Consider the following 19,484-nt stretch of genomic DNA (forward strand, 5'->3'; position numbering starts at 1 on the left):
CTGCGCGTCCGGAGCCTGTGCTCCACAACGGGAGAGGCCACAACAGTGAGAGGCCCAAAAAAAAAAAAAAAAAAAAAAAAAAAAAAAATAGCCCCTCGTTGTTTAAAACGTGGGGGGAGCATCTACAGTATTTAAAGGGCGTGGGATGAACATAAAATTATATCTCATGTTGTGAATACTCTTTGACTGGCAATTAACGTACCCCACCTCACGTGTGGCGCATATGTTATGGAGGCTTTAAAATACAGTCACAGCGAAAAAGTTCTTCTTACACCAGAACCCCACTTGCTGGGTCAGCCTGTCCAAGCTTATACTTGCAGCCTGTTAAGGTTCTTTCTGAAAGAAGGTCCGGGTGAGGAGACAAGCTAAGGAAGTCGATTCAGAGAGTGGGAGAAGCCAAGGACTCTATGTTTTGGATGCGAATGTGTTAGAAGCTTTTCCGACTCCTAACGTTTAATTAAAAACTTAGTTCAAAGTGAATTTATAGCTGCCATTTGGGAAAATACTTTCTGGAGATGGTTTTGTGAGGATGTGTGTGTGCGTGCACGCGCACGTTTGAAACACATGTATTCAGCAATCTGTGATTTTTAACAAAGTTTTAATTACATTTTTAAATGGCCTCCATCCTGCCCCTCTGTAAATGGCTTGGTAAGAAATAAGAGTGAGTACACTTCAGGCGGCAGCAGGCGCTCTGGGGAGTCCAGTTGTGAGGTGGGCGCATTGCAGCGCTTAGGAAAGGCGCTCTCCCAGGGGAGGAGGGGAAACACTACAATATCTTCCTCTGTACGCTTCTCCCCAAGTGTTGACAGAGAAAAACCCAAAGCAACCTTGTTTCCTGCCCTGCCTGACGGTAAGTAAGTTAAACAGAATTCCAAATGAGAGGCCTGGGCATTTATTCACCTGCAAAAACATTTTGCTGAAGCATTTCAAATGTGCTTGGGTCTAGAAATGTTTTCAGTTATGTGGATTAGACCTTTGTCTCTTAGCTCTTACTGTCTCTCATAAGCATCACTTTAACCTCTTTATATGTTCATGAAAATTCTACTATATGGTTTTCAAAGCAACAAAAAAAGGGGATATGTAGAAGTGAGTAAAGAGAGATGAAAAGAGCATTAAAATGATAGATTCTACATATTTCACTTAAATGATGCTGGTTTATTTTAAGAGAACTATTACTGTTAAATAATCTTCATTTTCTTTACTTTAGGTAAGTTTTTAGTGCTTTTTTTCCTTAGTTATTGAAACTTTGAACTTTATTGCTCAGCTATATTAAATACAACTGGCATGTGGCTATATGTAAGATGGAATTCCTGTTGAAACGTAGATGCTTAAAAAGAAAGCCTTGGTACATGGAGGAGAATTACGTGGTCATATTCTGGGACTTATGACTGCATCTGCCAATATCTGCTTTTGTCCAACTCTGGAATAGAGTTGGGTGATTATGGATAGTATGTTTAGAAAAAAAAGCCACAGAATCTCTGTATAAATGGAGCTGTGTAATTTGAAATCCGCACCACCTCACAAAACACGCACCATGAACGTTTGGACCTAACAGAACATCAAAGCAAGAGGTTATTCTGCATTTTAGAAAGGTTATTGGTAACGAAATGGAATTAGGGAAGTAAACAATTCTGCTCCGTCTGGGAAATAAACTAGATGATCTACTAGGTATTTCCAGCTCAGATTTCTTTTCATGAAAAACATTTGCTTGTCTTTTGAATGACCTGAATGGCTGACATGCTAAGACTACAGTTTAGGGATTTCTTTTGCCTGAGAGCATTTAGACTGGGGAGGATATTGTGTTTTGTAGCTCTGAGGCCTCAAAGTCCATGATTCAAACTTGTTTATGCTGACCAGGGCTGGATGGCTGCTTCATTAAACTAGGGAGGACAGTGTCCATCTCAGAGGACAACTGGGCAAAGCCACATCTGTGGGGGACATACAGCTGTCCTTGCCCTAACAACCCCGGTGCAGGTGGCCCTGAAAGCCTCTGGATACCTGCCCGAGGGCAGCCCAGACTTGATCGTGCTTGAGCCCTCAGGGAGAGGACTCCATGTTCCGAACGTGGAGAAAATGTAAACAAATATTTTCTGCCCAGAAATGACACAGTCTCTCCAGAGAGGAGGATCTGACTGCCTTTTTTCTGCCAGAACAGTTAGATCCAAATGATCACTGCTGATACTGCAGCTTAGCTGGCCAAACACCTGCACTTGAGGCTGCAGTGAACTGAAAAGTGAAATCTACTTTTTCCAAAGGAAGGCAGACGTGGTGTGTGAACGGTAGCGGTGCTCCTAATGTGTGGAGATGTGCCTTGCTGTGCGTGAGGTTCAAACTGCTGTAGCAAGTACAAATGATCATAGAGCGATAACAGGAGACAATGCAGGCCTCGACTGGCTGGATGAATTATTTTGATGTACGTGGAAAACTTCGCCATTTCCTTGAGGCATCTCCTGGCAGCTGCCTTTTACTGTGGCTCTCTTTTCTGTATCTCTTGATTCCAGTGGAGGGCTCTGAATTAGAATTCTGAATGCCCTTTGATCTTTTCTTTGAAATAATAGACGTGGTTTGGTATACTTTTTAGAACAGATCCATTTGGTTTGATCGTGGGCTAGAATTAAAGCAGTTTAAGTACTTGCCTATGGTCACATGCATCCTTTTCTTGATTTGTTGGGTGAAAGACTAGAGATTTGTACTGCCTTAATAAGGAAACCTGGACAGAATGCTGACTCTGCACCTGATAAATCTTCCCAAATTGCCACAGGTGAAATGAAATGTTAATATCCCTTTCAATTATTAATAAAAAAAATGTAAATAGATCTTGTTGGAAAAGTGGGGCACTGAAAATAAGGTATTTTAATAGACATGTGGATTTTTTGTTCAATTTACTAAAGAATTGCATTTTTAAAGCTTCTGATATATTAAAATGAAGAGGTAATTATTTTCATAAATTGGAGATTTTACACTAGAAACTTGCTATATTTCATTGTGTTCTGCAAATCAATTTGAATTGTAGCAAACATCGAACACAGATAAGCAAAAGGAAGAAAAATCTCCTATAATCTTACTACCCAGAGACAGACACCAATATGATGCTCTTCCAGACATTTTTCTTTGTACATATTTTTTTCTTTAATAGGCATTTTATAAAAACCAGTCTGAAGTCTGTCCTCACTTCCCAAACTTGATTCATTTCAATAAATGTAAACCCACATCACCATTGTAATGGTCACGTAGCCTCCCATTGTATGAACATACCGTAATTTATTTAACAAATTTCCATTTGCGGGTTCTTCACCATGTTTTCAATTCTGCAGTAATATAAAGATGTTCTTGTATGTATATCCTTGCATAATTGCCTGATTTTTTATTTTATAATAAATACAGGTAAAATATTAATATACCAAAACCTCAATTAAATAGAGTCAGGAGACCAGAAGCGGCGTTCTCACTCCCTGTGATCATAGCAGAGCCCAACAGGAAGAAGAAAGACTCCTCTTTTTTCTTGGCAAGGACTCAATCCATGAAAAGCCATGGACTCCTTGCTTTCTACAACCCTCCCAACTTCCTTTTCCTCTTTGTAAATGCATCTCCCTCCCTTGCCATGTGGGGACTTGGACATGACTTGCCATGGGTGCAGACCCCGAATTGCAATCCTGTGCTGATCCCAAATAAACCCATCTCTGCTAGAGAAACATCTGGCAGTCTATTTGTGTTAGATCAACATATATTAAATTTAAAGCACAATGTCCTTCATTTCTTTAGGAAAGAACTTTTGAGCTCTTGGTTTTCAGGCAATTTCACTTTTTACTTTTACTTTAGGTGTACGAACACCAAGATGGCAGCAAATCGCTGAAGCTGGGCGACTTTGGACTGGCCACCATTGTAGACGGCCCCCTGTACACCGTGTGTGGCACCCCGACATATGTGGCCCCTGAAATCATTGCAGAGACCGGGTAAACATTTCTTGTGTATTTACTGCAGTACTGTGCTTGCAAAATAGCTAGTTGGCTTCAAGGATAGAATAGGAGTGTTCTGTCCCATCCAGATAGAACTAGTTATCAGATATTTTTCACTTTTTTTTTTTTTTTTTTTTTTTGATTGAAAGGGGGGGCCATTTTCTGTTTTCCCCATTAAGTTGCCTTTTACTTCAATTTTTTTTTTTTTTTTTTTTTTTTTGACTTGAAAGTGGGAGCCATTTTCTGTTTTCCCCATGAAGTTGCCAGTTACTACAATCTTGTTTAAGGTTTCCTTTTGGCCTTTGTTAAAGGTAGAATGGCAGTTATTAACCCCTCAGTAAAAAATGTTTGGACTAACAGAGAAACATACAGTGATGGTAATTAACGAGCTATTGGAGAAAAAAGAAACAGACATGGCTGTATGCAGTGAGTACAGTCTACTGTGGTTACTTCTCTCAGCTGTCCTTATTCTCCAGTTCCCTCGAGCCTGACCTCCCTCGAGGCAATGCCGTTATCTCTGGTGGGTGCTCTGATGGCCTGCTGCGAAGGGGTGGTGTGGGGTCGAAGGAGGATTTGGTTCGGCTCTTGAAAACCTTGGCTGGAACTCAGCTGTGCCACTAATTGTGAGATCTTGAGCAAAATTATTTACCCTCTGAACCTCGGGTTTCTCTTCTTTAAAATAGGCAGTAATACTTATCCTGTACAAATTACAGAGTTGTTGGGAAAACAAAATCAGATAATGTATGTCAGTGCTTTATAAATTGGAAAATGTCTTATGTGTAATTATTATTTCTAAAGTTCAGGAGTGAAATAGTCTCAGGGGTCCATCTCTATCTGAAAATTGATATGACTATAATAAACATTTTTGCTGAAACCCTTCACTTACTGATATTTAGATATGAAGGTAGGCATTTTTATTTTTAGTCATGTGCCTTAGATAGTCTTTTTTTATTATTATTATTCTTTTCTTGAATTCTGTTAAGCCAGTGGGTTGTAGTTTAGTGTTTGTTGTGGGTTTTTAAAATTTTGTTTGGTTTGGGTTTTGGTTTATGATAGAAGAGTCATTTATTTTACCATGCCCCGTAATTTGTCCTGGCCTGACTTTGCTAACTCTGACATCACTTACTTTTTCAGATATGGCCTCAAGGTGGACATCTGGGCAGCTGGTGTAATCACTTACATCCTGCTCTGTGGTTTCCCTCCATTCCGTGGGTATGGGCAGCGATCTTTTATTCAGCACCAACAGAGCATTTCTCCCTCCTCTGAATGATCCATTCGGCCTCCCTGCACAAAGGAGCGTACAGCTGGAAAAGAACATAAGAACTTGTTATTTTTTCCATGTTGTGCACGCTAATTTACATGCCTTCCATAAATCTTCCTCATATAATTTAAAAACTCATTCTTTCTTAATTTGCCAAAACAGTTCCATACTGACATTTTGAATTGCTTAAAAACACACATTTTACACATTTGCGGGGAAAGGAAGGGCTTCAATACATAAGAATGAAAAGATACACCCTGAGTTGGCATTTTCCTGCTGTTTATTCCTCGTTCTTGTCCTTCATCTAAACAGAAGCGGTGATGACCAGGAGGTGCTTTTTGATCAGATTTTAATGGGGCAAGTGGACTTCCCTTCTCCATACTGGGATAACGTTTCTGATTCTGCAAAGGTAGGTTTCCAGTGCTTTCCTCTTCCTTATAGCCTGTGTCTCAATGGAATTATTGATTCTGAATCAAAGAAACAAATGATATCGTAAATAGGATTTCTGTATGCATTTTAGTCATAATTACTAACTTTCCCAAGAGCTCATACTCAAAGAGTCGTCTGTCCGTAGCCATCCCAACTCATCGACTGCTTCTGCTTCCCTGGCGCATCCCTCCCTGTGGTCATTTCGAGCTGTATTGCTGTAGCCTCTAGTTATGCCCCGCCCACACCTGGCTTGAGCCCACCTCAGACTTCTGTATAGCTTATTGCTTCACCTCTCTCGGGTCTTGACTTAATGTCATCTTCTCAGTGAAGCTTTTCCAGACCCTGTTTCCAGTTGCAGCTCTTAACCCCTACCTGGCTGACCTTATCGTCCTTTGCTTTATTTTTCTCCGTAACACTTACACTCTGTGTCCATCTGGTATACCATCTAACTACCTCTCTGTATCTGTCTACTTATCTAGATAGATATAGATAGGTGGATATATTGTATTTATGTAGTTTATTTTCTAACTCTCCTCACTAGGGTATAATTTCTATCAAGACAAGGATTTTTGTCTATTGTATTCATTGCTGTATCATCAGTGCCTAAATAGTGACCAGCAACTAACTGATGCTCAACGTATATTGCATGAATGAATGAATAAATGAATGAGTGAATTAAACAGTTAATCAATTAAAGTGGAGAAAGCACAACATGGGTTAAGATGATCAAGAAAGACGTCATGGGGAAGCTATGATGTAACTTGGACCTTGAAGGACAGCCAGGATTTAGAGGCAGAGGGGAACAAAGCGTATGGTATTTGTCCAATTAAACTAAAAGATCAATCTCTAAGAAAACTGTAAAAATCTCACACAGAGACATTAGTAGACCCTGAAATAAAAAATGAAAACTTTTAAATTGATCCCTTAAAATTATGTCTCCAAGCATTGACTTAAATTTTTGGAAAACTGATGTTGAGAACTAATTATCTTTTGATTATTCAATATACATGCCTTTCCTTTTGCTGTGTCCTGAGTATGAGTTCAATTTAAAATCTGACTCCTTAGGCCTGGCCACTTTCCACGGAAAATGATGCATATAGGGCCCAAATCTCTCATTTTCTTCAACTGTCCAGGAATCTACCTCTAGCTATAGGAAAATGTGGGGAATTGGGAGAAGTGTCAAAGAAAAGCCACAAAAGTAAAAGGAGATGGGATGATATAGCCACAGAGGTGGTGCTGGAGGTGTTTTCACCTGTGAGCAGACAGTTCAGGAACCTGTCCCAAGTCTCAGTGCTGTCACTTCATAACTCAAGGGCTCAAAGTCACTGACAGATAGGACTATCTCCTGCACCCCCATGGCGCCTGCAAAGAGCATCACACATAGATAGTAGTTGCTTTAATTGAATCCTGGCCCAAGTTAGAAAACATCATTGGAAATAAATCATCCCTGTCACGGAGCGGTACTCAGAGCCTATGCATATGAGGGACCAGGTAACACGCACCTAACCATTTTGTTACATGGGAACTTCTAATCCAAAGTAGACAGATGTCTGACAGACTCATCATTAAAGCCAAAGCCGTGCTTTTCTGGTGCAAATAAATTTGAGCTCATGGGGGAGATTCAGAACCATTTAATTTCAGAACCATTTAATCATTTGCTTCATGATGGTTCTATTTTACTTTTATTGATTGATCTGGAAATTTTTGAATCATTTTTAACAGATTTCCTCTGAATTCTTCGGCTACTAAAGAATAGTTTCTATTTTACCAACTAGCTGTTGGCAATTCCATATGTCTTTCCTCATTCCTTTCTTTCAAACCAAAATATGCCCTCTTGCAGTTAGGAGGGAAAAAAATCCATTTTTCCTTTCAGCTGCCAAAGTGAAATTTTAAAGTGTTTTTAAAACGTGATTTCTATATTAAATAATTTGGAATCTGTCTTTAAAGTGAAAAATACTTTATTTCCTTTCTACTAAAAATATTTTTATGAAATTGATCTTAATATTATTTTTTTCTCTCTCAACTACAAGCTATATATTTATAATTCCAAAAATTCACCTTTCCTTTAAAAGGTGTTAGGTAGCTATAGGTTAAGTTGAGTCGATATATTCAAGGTTTAGAGCTTTTACAGATGTTTTCCAAACAAAAACAGAACCTCTGCTCTTGAAAACGCCCGGATTTTTACCTTCAATGTTAGACACAAATGGCATTGAATGTTTCCTTTCACAGGAGCTCATTACCATGATGCTGTTGGTGGATGTAGATCAGCGATTTTCAGCCGTGCAGGTCCTCGAACATCCCTGGGTTAATGTAAGTAACTTCCTCCCTTCCCTGTATTTACTCCGAACATTCCTTTCTCAAATTGCAGCTTTCCTAATGATGTTGCCTCCTTTTTAAAGTGTTGTGTTTGTGTCTGTTCCTCTGTCTCAAACATGCCAGAACAGTTACAGGATCTCAGCCTTGTTCCACAAGGGCCTCTGATGTATCTGTGCTGACATGTGTTCTCACGGTCCCTTGCACAGAGCATTTCATTTGATTCAGACGGGACTGCCTTCTACCGGGGAACTGCATCCTATGGTCCAGATGAGGGCTGCATCCATCAATAATACAGAGCAGATTTTCTGAGTCAGTGCTGCTTTTGCATCATTTCTACCAAATATATCAGTGACCCAAGGGTCCCCGCATCAGTGTTGGAGTTCTCCATTGCAGCACTTCTCAAACTTGCCTGTGCTCACAAGTCACGGGGTGGGGGGGTGGGGGGGAGGCTTATTAAAATGCAGATTGTAATGTAGTAGATGTGAGGCTCTGAATTTCTAAAAGCTCCCAGATGCTGCTGCTGCTGCTGAGTACAAGGTCTGAGGAAATTTCTTTAGCTATGAAAGGATTCTCCAGAGCAGAGTCATTATTTTTTGACACTCTCTCTCTATAACTGATTGAAAAGATTTGTTTTGAATAACAATAATAATAAATATTTAGAATGCTTAGCTTATAGTGTCTGCCCAGGACCATTTAAGTACCTCACATACATTAACTGATAACCCAGGGGCTGTTGGAACCCCTGCTGGCATGTGTGGAAGTTCCATAACTGGGTCTAATGGTTCTTGCTACCAGAATAGAAGACAGACATAGATTTGGATATAGGTACAGACATGGGACAGGTATAAAATCGTTAGCTCATTGATATGAATTTTGCCAGCTGCTTTGAGGGATCTGGCTGTAAGATGAAGGCAACAAAATGTTCCACTTCTCTGAATTATCACTTTGGTGATTAGTCAAGTGTATTCTCCCAAGATAACTGATGACTGAGGATGAAGTGTGATTAAAAGCACAGCATTGAGACAGACTGCATCTGAGGTGACAAGAGCTTGGGATCTTGTTCATGTTCTGCCAGTTGATGCCCATGGGCCTAGGTTCCAGCACTTTACACGCCTGAACCTGGTTCCTCCCACCCCACTTGTAGGTTTTATATATATGTGTGTGTGTGTGTGTGTGTGTGTGTGTGTGTGTGTGTGTGTGTGTGTGTGTGTGTGTGTGTGTGTGTGTGTGTGTGTGTGTGTGTGTGTGTGTGTGTGTGTGTGTGTGTGTGTGTGTGTGTGTATGACAGGAGAATATACAGGAATGTGAGCGTGTATAGGTATACAGCTAAGGTTTGTTAAATACTTTTACACAGCAGAGCTTCCCAACTGGTGTACAGATGTATGAAGATATTAATCCCCTCAGCCCTTGGGATAGTCAGGCAGGGCTGCCAGAGTCGAGGAGCTGTCACCTCCAGCCTTACAACCTTTGCATTTACCCTGTGGTACTGAACAAAAGTTATCCTTTTCTGTGGAGTTGGAAAGGTTAGGAAGCATCTCATGTAAGCCTAATAATAAGCCTACGAGAGAGGCAGGGTGGGTATTATTGTACCCATTTTACAAATGGAAAGACTGAGGCTGTGATGGATGACTCTTCCAAAGTAGCTGTGCTTATGGTTGAGCCAGAATTTGCAGGCAAGTATCCCCACTTCAAGCCCATTTCCTTTAAAGCCCTGTGCACCACACTGCATCACCCTCTCTCTGTTATACATGAAAGCACTGTGAATAGTGCAGAAGAGTGCACTATACGTACACCAGCATCATTATAATGACTGTTCATACAACGTTGCAATCTTTCCAAAGTAACTTACCTGGGTCGTGGTGCCTCTCCCTTAGACATGCAGGGTGGAAGAGGCACAGGCCAGCTGCAGGCTCTCCTAGTGGCAGCAGCTGGTTTGGACTGATCTACATGCTGATTAAAAGTCCATGGTGCACAAACTGTCAAATTGCATGTTAGCACTGGAAACACTGAGAGTGTGACCACACAGAATACAGTGGAAAATCTGAATTTGAAACACGGCCTCTGAAGTCTCACAAAGAGCTGTGGAGGAGAGAGATTACAAATAGCCATTTTAGATTTTGAAATACATTTTCATCAGAGGACACCCCCGGTCGGGCCTGCTCTCCAGGAGCTCTGTCTGATACAACAGTCACATGGCAGTGAGAGAAGAGCCACCGCAGCTGGCCTGTGTGGGGAGGGTGCCCTGGAAGGCTTCCCAGAGGAGGAGATGCCAGAGCTCCTTCCTGGAGGAGGCTGGGAAGAGATGTCCCACAGAGCCAGCTCAGGTAGGATATGGATATTTGCTATAAGATAACTTTGTGAATGTGAGCACATTTGTCTATACATGTGACAGGCCTGGGGTGTTATTGGAAACAAAATAATCCCTTACCCTGATTCCAGACCAAATGACCCTATATCAATATATTCCAACTCAGCTGGGTAGAGACACAAAATTAAGACGACTTCTGGCTGTTGCCTTTGAAAAATTAGGTTGTTCGTTTTCCTAGGGCAGCGTATACATGTCTCAGCGGTAACTTTCTTCCTTCTCAACCTGCTTTGTGCACATGGTCCCACTTTGCTGACAGTTAGGTTCCACAGCTCCCTCTGGACCTTGGACTTCTGCTGTCATTTTAGTTTTCCCTCTCAGATTCCCTAAAAACATTTTCTAAGAGCAAGGATAACATTTAAGGCATTGTCTAGGAGATTTAAAAATTTTAAATACCCTTTAATATAATTATAACAGACCTTAGATTCTAAGGGGAAAAAAGATAGCAATTTTGGCAAAAAACTTAACATATAAAGTGATTGCTTAACTTTTGAAATTACATAGTAAATAACTAAGTTAGAAAATTGATTATTTTCTTTATCTCAAAATAACAAATGAAAAACATATGTATATAAGCATTCACAACCAGCATTTAGTGTTTGTTGAGGTCTCCGAGTGCAATAAATGAACAACCCAGCAATCAAAATAAATAAATTAGGAATGTAAAAGGAAGCCCATTTAACAAGACATGTTGCATTTGGCAATCAAATTATATCTGATCACTGCAGAGGGTGCTACCTAAGGGGGGAAAAGTAATAATAAGTGTATGAGCCCTAAGGAAGTCGTCAGAAAGCTCTTCCCATGTTCCCATTTGTCCTAATTTTCTCTTATCGCATAAACGATGCCCTTTTCACCTGGCGCACTTGGAATTGAAAAGGCAGTCTCATGAAACAGAGAGCAGAGCACAAGGGCAACAGAATAGAAAAACCTAGTCAGCAAAAGTCACTTGCTTTAACCTTACTCCAGGTGCTTCCTCTAGGCCCCCATTTATTTTTCATACACTCTTGAGTGCCCTTTGGTGTCCTGGACCTCTGCTCTGTTATCAGAAGAGCCATGAGTGAGGCCTCTCAGTGGATGGTTCTAACCAGCCAGAGGACAAAGGCAGCATCAGCGTGCAGCCAGGTGTCTGGGAGAGGGATGTAGACCCCCCGGAAGGAGCGCCAGCTCACCTTGGGTAACCTTGGGACAGTCATTTCACGCCTTTGAACCGGTTTTTCTGTCTGTGAAATGGGAGATAAGAGAATCGACTTCTCAGGTTATGAGGATAGAGAGAGGATTTTATATCTGAAAGTCCTGAGCAGACAGTCTTAAGTGCTCATACGCTGTAGGTACTTGGTAAAATATTTGGTGAATTTGAGTCTGAGGAAAGCCGAAACTCCATCATCTGTGGCTACGAGCTGATGAAATGGAAACTGTGATCAACGCTGGCATGTGAGAAACTTGATTAAGGTGGAAACCCCTCATCCAAAAAAATGATCCTGTTTGTGTGCTCCGAACTCCACGTAGATAACGTGATGAACAGCTTGTTGCGTTCTCCAGTGTCACAGCCATCTCTTAAGGTAGCTGCAAAGCACCAACAGGAATTTCCCAAGCTAAATTTATTTACCTTATTACTCATATAGTGGGGAACCATATGATTTAGGCTCATATCATATGACAGTAGAATAGGCAGTAATAATATATCTGGATCATTCCAGGGATTAGGGAGAAGGTTGAGTCACTTTCTCCCCAAATGATATTTTGTTGGTAGAAAATGCAGGTTAGTGATTAAGTTCATAAGCTTAAATGACAGTTCCAAAGTTGTGGGGTTTTTTTTCAAATGTGTAATTAGGATTAAATTATCAGCAGTCTATTTCAAATAGATTACTATTATTGGATTTTTATTTTCAAAGTTTTGACCTACCTTATCCCATTGTTATTCTCCTCAAACCATCTGTGTTTTACCTTCAATTTTTTTCCTGATGAGGAAAATGAGGCTCAAAGAAGTCTCTAGCACGAAGCTCAGTGGGGTCTCTAGCATGAGGTCCGATGCCTGGGTTTTGCCTCTAGAGATTCTGATCCTGATCTGCACTGGCATCTAGGCATTGGGAATTTTAAAAGCTCCCAGGTGACTATAATGTGAGACCAATATAGAGAACCTCTGTCCTGCTGGAAAGGACTGGTTTAAATAAGTCAAGTGTAGTTACTTAGCTGGTGCAAGACTTACTATCATCTTCCTGGCCTTTAAATTTTTATTTTACCTCCTTTTTCTCACGTACCTCTTTTGAAAAGATACTGCTAAGCCAAGATATTCAACAAGAAATAAAGAACCCGAGGAAGAAGAAAAAACAAGAGCCTAGATAATATGTTTTTTATTCTATGCTCATAAAAATCAGTGCTACCCATACAAAAATATATAAGCATTCCTCTGACTGTTGTTAGAAATTAAGAGAAACACCAACGATACTGTAATAATAAATAAAACCACCTATCTGTATGTACAACTTATAAATAAAGTTGTAAATGATGACATGGAATTCCACTTTCCATTTGGGCATCTTACCCTCTCCTTTCTCTAAGGTGGATCTTAATTTACTTCACATTTTCTCCCCGAGAGCAGAGTGAATTGTAGACATAAAGGATACATAGGGCCAAGCTAAGAGATTCAGGAATCCTGGGATGTTGCACAGCTGGGGAAGGTTAACAAGAGTCGAGGGGGCACACTCTGGCCTGTGAAATGGACCCGCTACTGGAGAGTATGCTAATGTACCCGGGATTGTTTAAAACGAAGTCGGGATATTCTGGTAGTGAATATCAGACTGCTCAAGACTGCCATGCTTCCCATAAATTTACAGCTATTGTTAATACTAGAGTCTGGCAATGAGTAGACTGAAAACCAGATCGATGATTCAAAAACAAAACTCCATGAAGGGAGGAGGGTGTTCTAAAGCATGACCCCTGGAATGGTTTCCTGGAGGAAAGAGAGGAATTCACTCCGCTGAATGACTCCACAACCGAGCCCCCCAGCCCTCCTGACGGCTCCTCCCCAACATCCGCTAGAGGAGCGGGGACCAGGAGGCTAGGTCTCCTCCAGACAGCTGGGAGGGTTCATTTTCCATTTTGCAAACTAGTTTTGTTCTTGTCAGTTGCAACGCTCTGCCAAGGAATGGATGGGGATTTCTAAATCAAAAACCGCTAACAAACCACAACCAGCCCGCGTCAAACTTCAGAAACTACTCCCGGAGACTACACACCAGAATGTATGGTAATAATACTAGAACTATTTGTAGCCTACTGCCAGGTTTGTCACGTTTGGAAAATTCATAGCACATTTTTGGCACATAATCTATTCACAATAGTGGCGATGAAGATGTATATATAAAAATGTACGTTTTTAATGGCCCTATTTATTTTATTGATGCAAGATAGTAAGTTAGCTAAATCTCCATCATCAATCTGGATGCCTCAGGTACAGCTTAGGGCCCTGCTAAGCCAGTTGCTTGTCTTTTAATCCAATTATGCTCAAAGCCTTCAAAATTGTTAGAGACTGCAGATTTTTTAGTTGCTGGTGTGTGTGTGTCTGTCTGTGTGTCTATGTGTCTGTGTGTGTGTGCACACTCGTGTTATATGTGTTTTACCTTCTCTGGCGGAGGCACCTTAATTCATTGGGAAAAAACACTCCTGAAATGTTTTAAGATTTATGCAGTCAAAAGCATCCCTGGCAACTTGTAAGGATTGTTTCACTACTTTCATTGCTTCAACATGAACTAATAACCCATGGGAAGCTAAAACCTTCGCTAGAATTTAAAGCTGGAGGCCTGAACCCCCAGGCCCCAGCATCTGAAAGAGTTGCTAGGAGTCTGACAGGAGATTAGGGCCAGGACAGAGCTGGGAAATGGTAACAAAGTCCATCGTGAGGTTGGTGAGAGAGCCAGCTTTCAGCTGGAAAACTGGCAGGAAAAAAAAAAGAGCCAGGTAAAGGGGAATTTCTGGCAAAGATGGCAGTGGTGGGGATGTGAGGAGATGGGACTGCAGTAAGGGCTGATTCTCCCTCAGCAAGTTAAGTAGAGGCTTCTCCGATGGGGTCCCTACTGTTTGTTTCCTCCATATCTGCCCTCATTCAGTCACAGGCCCACACTGTGACCCAGGGCACCTTCCTGTCACCCTGTGTCAGCCAGGCCTTCTGGCACTGCCTGCTCTGCAGAGGATTCCAGAGCCTCACCCCTCATGGGCCATATTCCCGTATCCCAGATGAGTGGATGCCCAGCATCTCCTGGGCAGAGAAGTCCCTAATTTCTAACTACATTCCTGTGGCCCCAGAAGTGCTCAGCATCCCTTTTACTGACCTCTGTCCAAATGCTTCCCAGGCTCCCTTAAAGCCCTGTCCAAATATTCTCTGTTTCTTTCAGCCCCTAATTCAGTCCTCCTTACCATCGTGTGACTTTCATCGTGGAAAAGATGACTCATTGCGTCCTTCCATTTCACAATTCTGGACCTCTTTTAGTAACCAATGCCCCTGATGCCCTTGACAATGCAGTGCAGTGTGGTGGGAAGACCACAGAGTTCCAACCTGTTTCAGGCCTGACTCAGCCAGTTTCTAGCCCTGTGACCTTAAGCAAATTTTTTAACCTTGCAGAGCCTCGGTTTGCTCATCTTCAAAATGGGACTAACAGTGCATGTTGTAGAAGGTAATCTGAGGACTAAGGAGATCGTATATGTAACTTGTTAGCCACATAATGGTTATCTCATGTCACCTTCCTCTCCGTGCCTTTGTCTTTTAACTCTGCTTCTCTCCTTACCCTTTTCTCTCCTTACTATTTTATAATCTAAAGCTCATACAAATTGCTTTGCCTTACGTAGCCTGGAGCTCTATTAAGAGATGACTAGAAGTACCTGTATGCTTTGGGGAGTGAGGCCCAATGGGGCACCACTGTATCCGGCTGCCCCCTTTCCTTCAGGCAGGACCCCAAATTATGCCCGAGATATGACACTTGTAAGACTTTCAGTAAAGGCACATCAGTTCATCCCTTGTCAAATGTTTAACTCCTCCCCAAAGTCTAATTTAGATTCCAAGGGCTGTTGTTTCATACACCATTAAAAAAAAAAAAAGGTGTTTTACATACGCCATTGAATTCACCCTTGTGTTTAAAACTCTAGACTGTATAATCCTTATTCTCTGTGGTTGTCCTGCAACTTCTCTTTCACCTATAGAGTCGGGAAGTGAATAAAGGGAGGGTGGTCCTTCACAATTCCTGCACTTACACCCCTCTTATTTTTTAAAATGTTTTAAATTTTTATTTATTTATTTTTGGCTGTGTTGGGTCTTTGTTGCTGCACGCGGGCTTTCTCTAGTTGCGGCGAGCGGGGGCTACTCTTCGTTGCGGTGCGCAGGCTTCTCATGGCGGTGGCTTCTCTTGTTGCCAAGCACGGGCTCTAGGTGCGTGGGCTTCAGTAGTTGTGGCGCACGGCTTAGTTGCTCCGCGGCATGTGGGATCTTCCCGGACCAGGGAATGAACCTGTGTCCCCTGCACTGGCAGGCGGGTTCTTAACCACCGCGCCACCAGGGAAGCCCTACACCCCTCTTATTAAAGAGCACTGCTTTATTCCTAATTGAGACCAAGGCTTCCAGCTCCAGATGTTCTGGGGATTCATCTGTGGCCAGTTCTCTCCTGCTCTTTCAGCTTTCTCGCCATCACTCTCCCATGGAAACTCTTAACTAGAGGTGGAATGGTTGACTCATTGTTTGGCAAACATGCCTTGCGGCTTCCCACTCAGGCACATCTGTGCACCAACATCACCTCCCCCCTCTCTACCTGTCAGTGCACTCCCACCATCAAGGACCTGCTGGAATCCCGTATTCCTCATGAAGTTTGCGCTAACTGAAAACATGTCCTCTCTCCTCTGAAGTCCTGTGTTTCTAGCTGAGCCATGTGGCACACTGCCTGGTAACAGGTCTTTCTTATCTTATTGGTCTGTTTTACTGTTTGACGTGGGGTGAGAAAACTTTGTCTCCCAGGTAGCCCGCGAAGGTCTGGCAGACAGCAATCATTTCTTCTCCCCACCCTGCCATCCCCAATGCAGCCCTGCATATAGTAGGTACTTCATTTGACCCTGTTTCCATTCCAGGTATCATCCCACTGGTACCCTGATTGACCTTCATTTTCTGTTTCCACAATACAAAATTTTTTTTTTGTACTTTTGAATACACTGCATCATTGGAAAGCCTCCTTCTTCTAGATTTGGTTTCAGATGTGACTCAATAAGCATAATAATTGTTCCTTCTTCTAGCCATTAATAAATCAGCCCAAGGATATCATAAATTGAGCATCCACTGTGTGCAGGGCACTGAGCCAAGTGCTTATATTAAAGATTACAGAAAACATGGAAGATGTGGTACAAAAGGGCAAGAGTTCATTTATTTATATATATATATATATATATATATATATATATATATAAACGTGTATAAGTATTTTATACACACACACACACACACACACACACACAATCACCTAACACCAAAAAGAATGTAAATAGTGCAAATATATATAATGGAAAAAGCATTAGGAGTTTATAGAAGAACAATTTTAATGGATTGTGCTTAATAGGTGGAAAATGTTTTGGAACAGGTGATTTGGACCCAAGTTTGGAAGAAAAAGAGGGACCGCAGGGTCCATAAGAGCAAAGCCCATGAGTATTTTTGGCCACTATTATTTTCCCATCAGTTACTGTAGTGCCTGGTCCAGCCAAATGCTGAAAAAGAGTAAATCCCATATGGAGAGAGCAGGTTATGTAAAAGAGCAAGCATGCTGTGCTTGGAAAGCAGCAAATTTATTTTCTTGGGTGGAGCCAAGAAATTCCATGCAAAATCATGGAGAGGAAGGAGAGAAAGAAAATGATGAATGGCATTGAAATCTTGCCAGGAATTTTGGTTTAAATAGATAGTAACAAACCCTTATTCATTCATTCACTTAGTCCACAAATTTTATTAAGCATCTACTATGTGCCAAAGTACATGCTAAGACCCGGGGATTCTGTAGTGAACAAAACACACTCTCTGTCTTCAAGGATCATGCAGTCTCTTCGTCACACACTAGTAAGTGGTGTTACATACTTATGACTCTGATTCTTGTTATTCTAACAGTATTTAGCAAAGGAGAGAAATCTGTCCAGTCTCCATCATAGATGGCTCAGGCAGAGAGCTGAAGCCTTAGTTAAAATGAGCTCCAGTGCAGAATATGTCATAATAACAGATGATTTGAAGGCAGCAAGGAGGATTTAAAACTTAAGGAAGAACTTTCCACCTGGAAGGTTGTGTGGGATTATAGAATGGATGATCGAGTAGCTATGGCACCAGATTGAGTTTATTTACGGGCTCCTGCCTGAGCCCAGGTCCTTCAGTTTCCCTTGGCTTTGGGTTGGTATGATGGGCTAAGAGGATAAAACTCTTGGGTTAGAAAAAAAATGTTTAGATTGATTTTTTTTTTTTTTTGGTTGTCCAGATTAACTTGCTCTTTGACATATGTCTCTAGAGAGATGGCTGAAATCAATTTTATTAGAAACCAAAAACAGAAATAAAATTTTTTATTTAGGGACAAAGTCAGAGGGTAAGAAGACACAGCAAATTAATTTTAGAGCAAACGTGGAAATGGAGGAGCCCTTGAAGCAGTACTTGTTACGACAGTGTTTAATGAGAGGACATTGGTTGGTTTCTTGCTGAAATGTTATGAATTTTAAGATTACTGCCTGTTACTAGAATATCTTGGCCTCGTTTTCTATTTTTCTCATTTTTTTCTTCTTCTCCTTTTTTTAAATTTTTTATTTTTTTTTCCAGGATGACGGCCTCCCAGAAAATGAACATCAGCTGTCAGTAGCAGGAAAGATAAAGAAGCATTTCAACACAGGCCCGAAACCGAATAGCACAGCAGCTGGAGTTTCTGTCATAGCAGTAAGCATCTGAAATATCTACCTATAACTTTTTCAAAGCACTCCCTCTAAGAGATGGGCATTACTCAGGAGATTCCACCCAGAGACAGCAGAATGGGTCATTTCTTTAGACAGCTCGACCATTTAAAGCACTGGGGGAGGTCTGGGGCTTATATATATGATGTGTTTTTGCTGATCATTTCCCTGGAAGTCACATCATTATCCAACACCTCCAGGGTGCCTTGCAGTATATATTAATTTCATGATTTATTTGTTAAAGCAGAAAACCTCCCCCACATTGGACTCTGTGCCAATGCAAACTTCTGGGCTCTGAGAAAAAGAGTTCCTAGTGTCCTTTTGCCAGGACCTGGCAGGGGAGGGGAGGGGAGCTGAAAGAGGGGACATGGCAGAGAGAGACTGGAACACTATAGATCTTTGTACAAGACGTAAACGAAAGCCAAAAACGTGGCAGGACGCTTACCCAGTGAGATTTTCAGTGAAACTGAATTGCTGTGAACACCCAAAGAAATCAGGATTTCTTGCTCCTTAGAAATTTCTGTTTTCAAAGCGGAGAGTCTTTTAACATTTACCATTTTGTTGATGTGGCTGCAGGAGGATTTTTTTTTTTTTTCTGTTCCATACATGCAGACATACACTACATGCAATTTGATAGCAGCTCTAGGCAAAGATTAAATTGGGCAGAGAAATAATGAAACCTCATACTTCCCAGTGTCATATTCTAGAGTAAATATGTTCAAGTCCCAGATTACTTGAGTTTTAAATAATTTCCTCTTTTTTTCAGAGTACATACATTTTAACAGTATATTCAATGTGAAATCACTTGAGCTGTTTTTCTTTTTTAAAACAAAGAACTCAGACACTATGATCTCGAATTTTTTAAAGTATTTATGCTCCTAAACATACATCGTGCTCGTCAGCAATACTGAATATTTAACTACTTCCATGGGTGTTTTTCTTTTCTTTCTCTTTTTCTTTTTTGGTGGTGCTAGAACTCCAGGTAAAGCAAAAGATAACTAAGTGACCTATTTGATACAACCAATCCCAGATCTGGGTTACTAAATATTTAATAGGAGTTTCTAGAATTTTCAGGTGGCACGAATGCATGCATATACTTTCCTGGACTAGTTGCATTTCATGTTTTTTGATTGAACCCTTTCAGCAGGGAGTTACACGAGTATGAGTTACTGGTTCAGGAGTACACTGACAGCGCTAAATAGAATGCATACTCTTT

The 19,484-nt window shown here is 41.1% G+C and overlaps 1 protein-coding gene across 3 annotated transcripts in view; it reads left to right on the top strand.

Moving 5' to 3' along the window:
- The window catches only part of DCLK1 (doublecortin like kinase 1), a 338,798-nt gene that overhangs the window by 300,971 nt on the left and 18,343 nt on the right, over positions 1 to 19,484 (top strand). For all 3 annotated transcript variants that reach the window (XM_007464242.1, XM_007464244.1, XM_007464243.1), the window contains 5 exons: positions 3,820 to 3,953; positions 5,091 to 5,168; positions 5,530 to 5,626; positions 7,876 to 7,956; positions 18,141 to 18,254. In XM_007464242.1, coding sequence (XP_007464304.1) covers positions 3,820 to 3,953; positions 5,091 to 5,168; positions 5,530 to 5,626; positions 7,876 to 7,956; positions 18,141 to 18,254 — 504 coding nt within the window. The remainder of the gene's footprint in view (positions 1 to 3,819; positions 3,954 to 5,090; positions 5,169 to 5,529; positions 5,627 to 7,875; positions 7,957 to 18,140; positions 18,255 to 19,484) is intronic.

The sequence above is a fragment of the Lipotes vexillifer genome, unplaced genomic scaffold, assembly GCF_000442215.2.
Source record: "Lipotes vexillifer unplaced genomic scaffold, Lipotes_vexillifer_v1.1 scaffold120, whole genome shotgun sequence".
Lineage (NCBI taxonomy): Eukaryota > Metazoa > Chordata > Mammalia > Artiodactyla > Lipotidae > Lipotes > Lipotes vexillifer.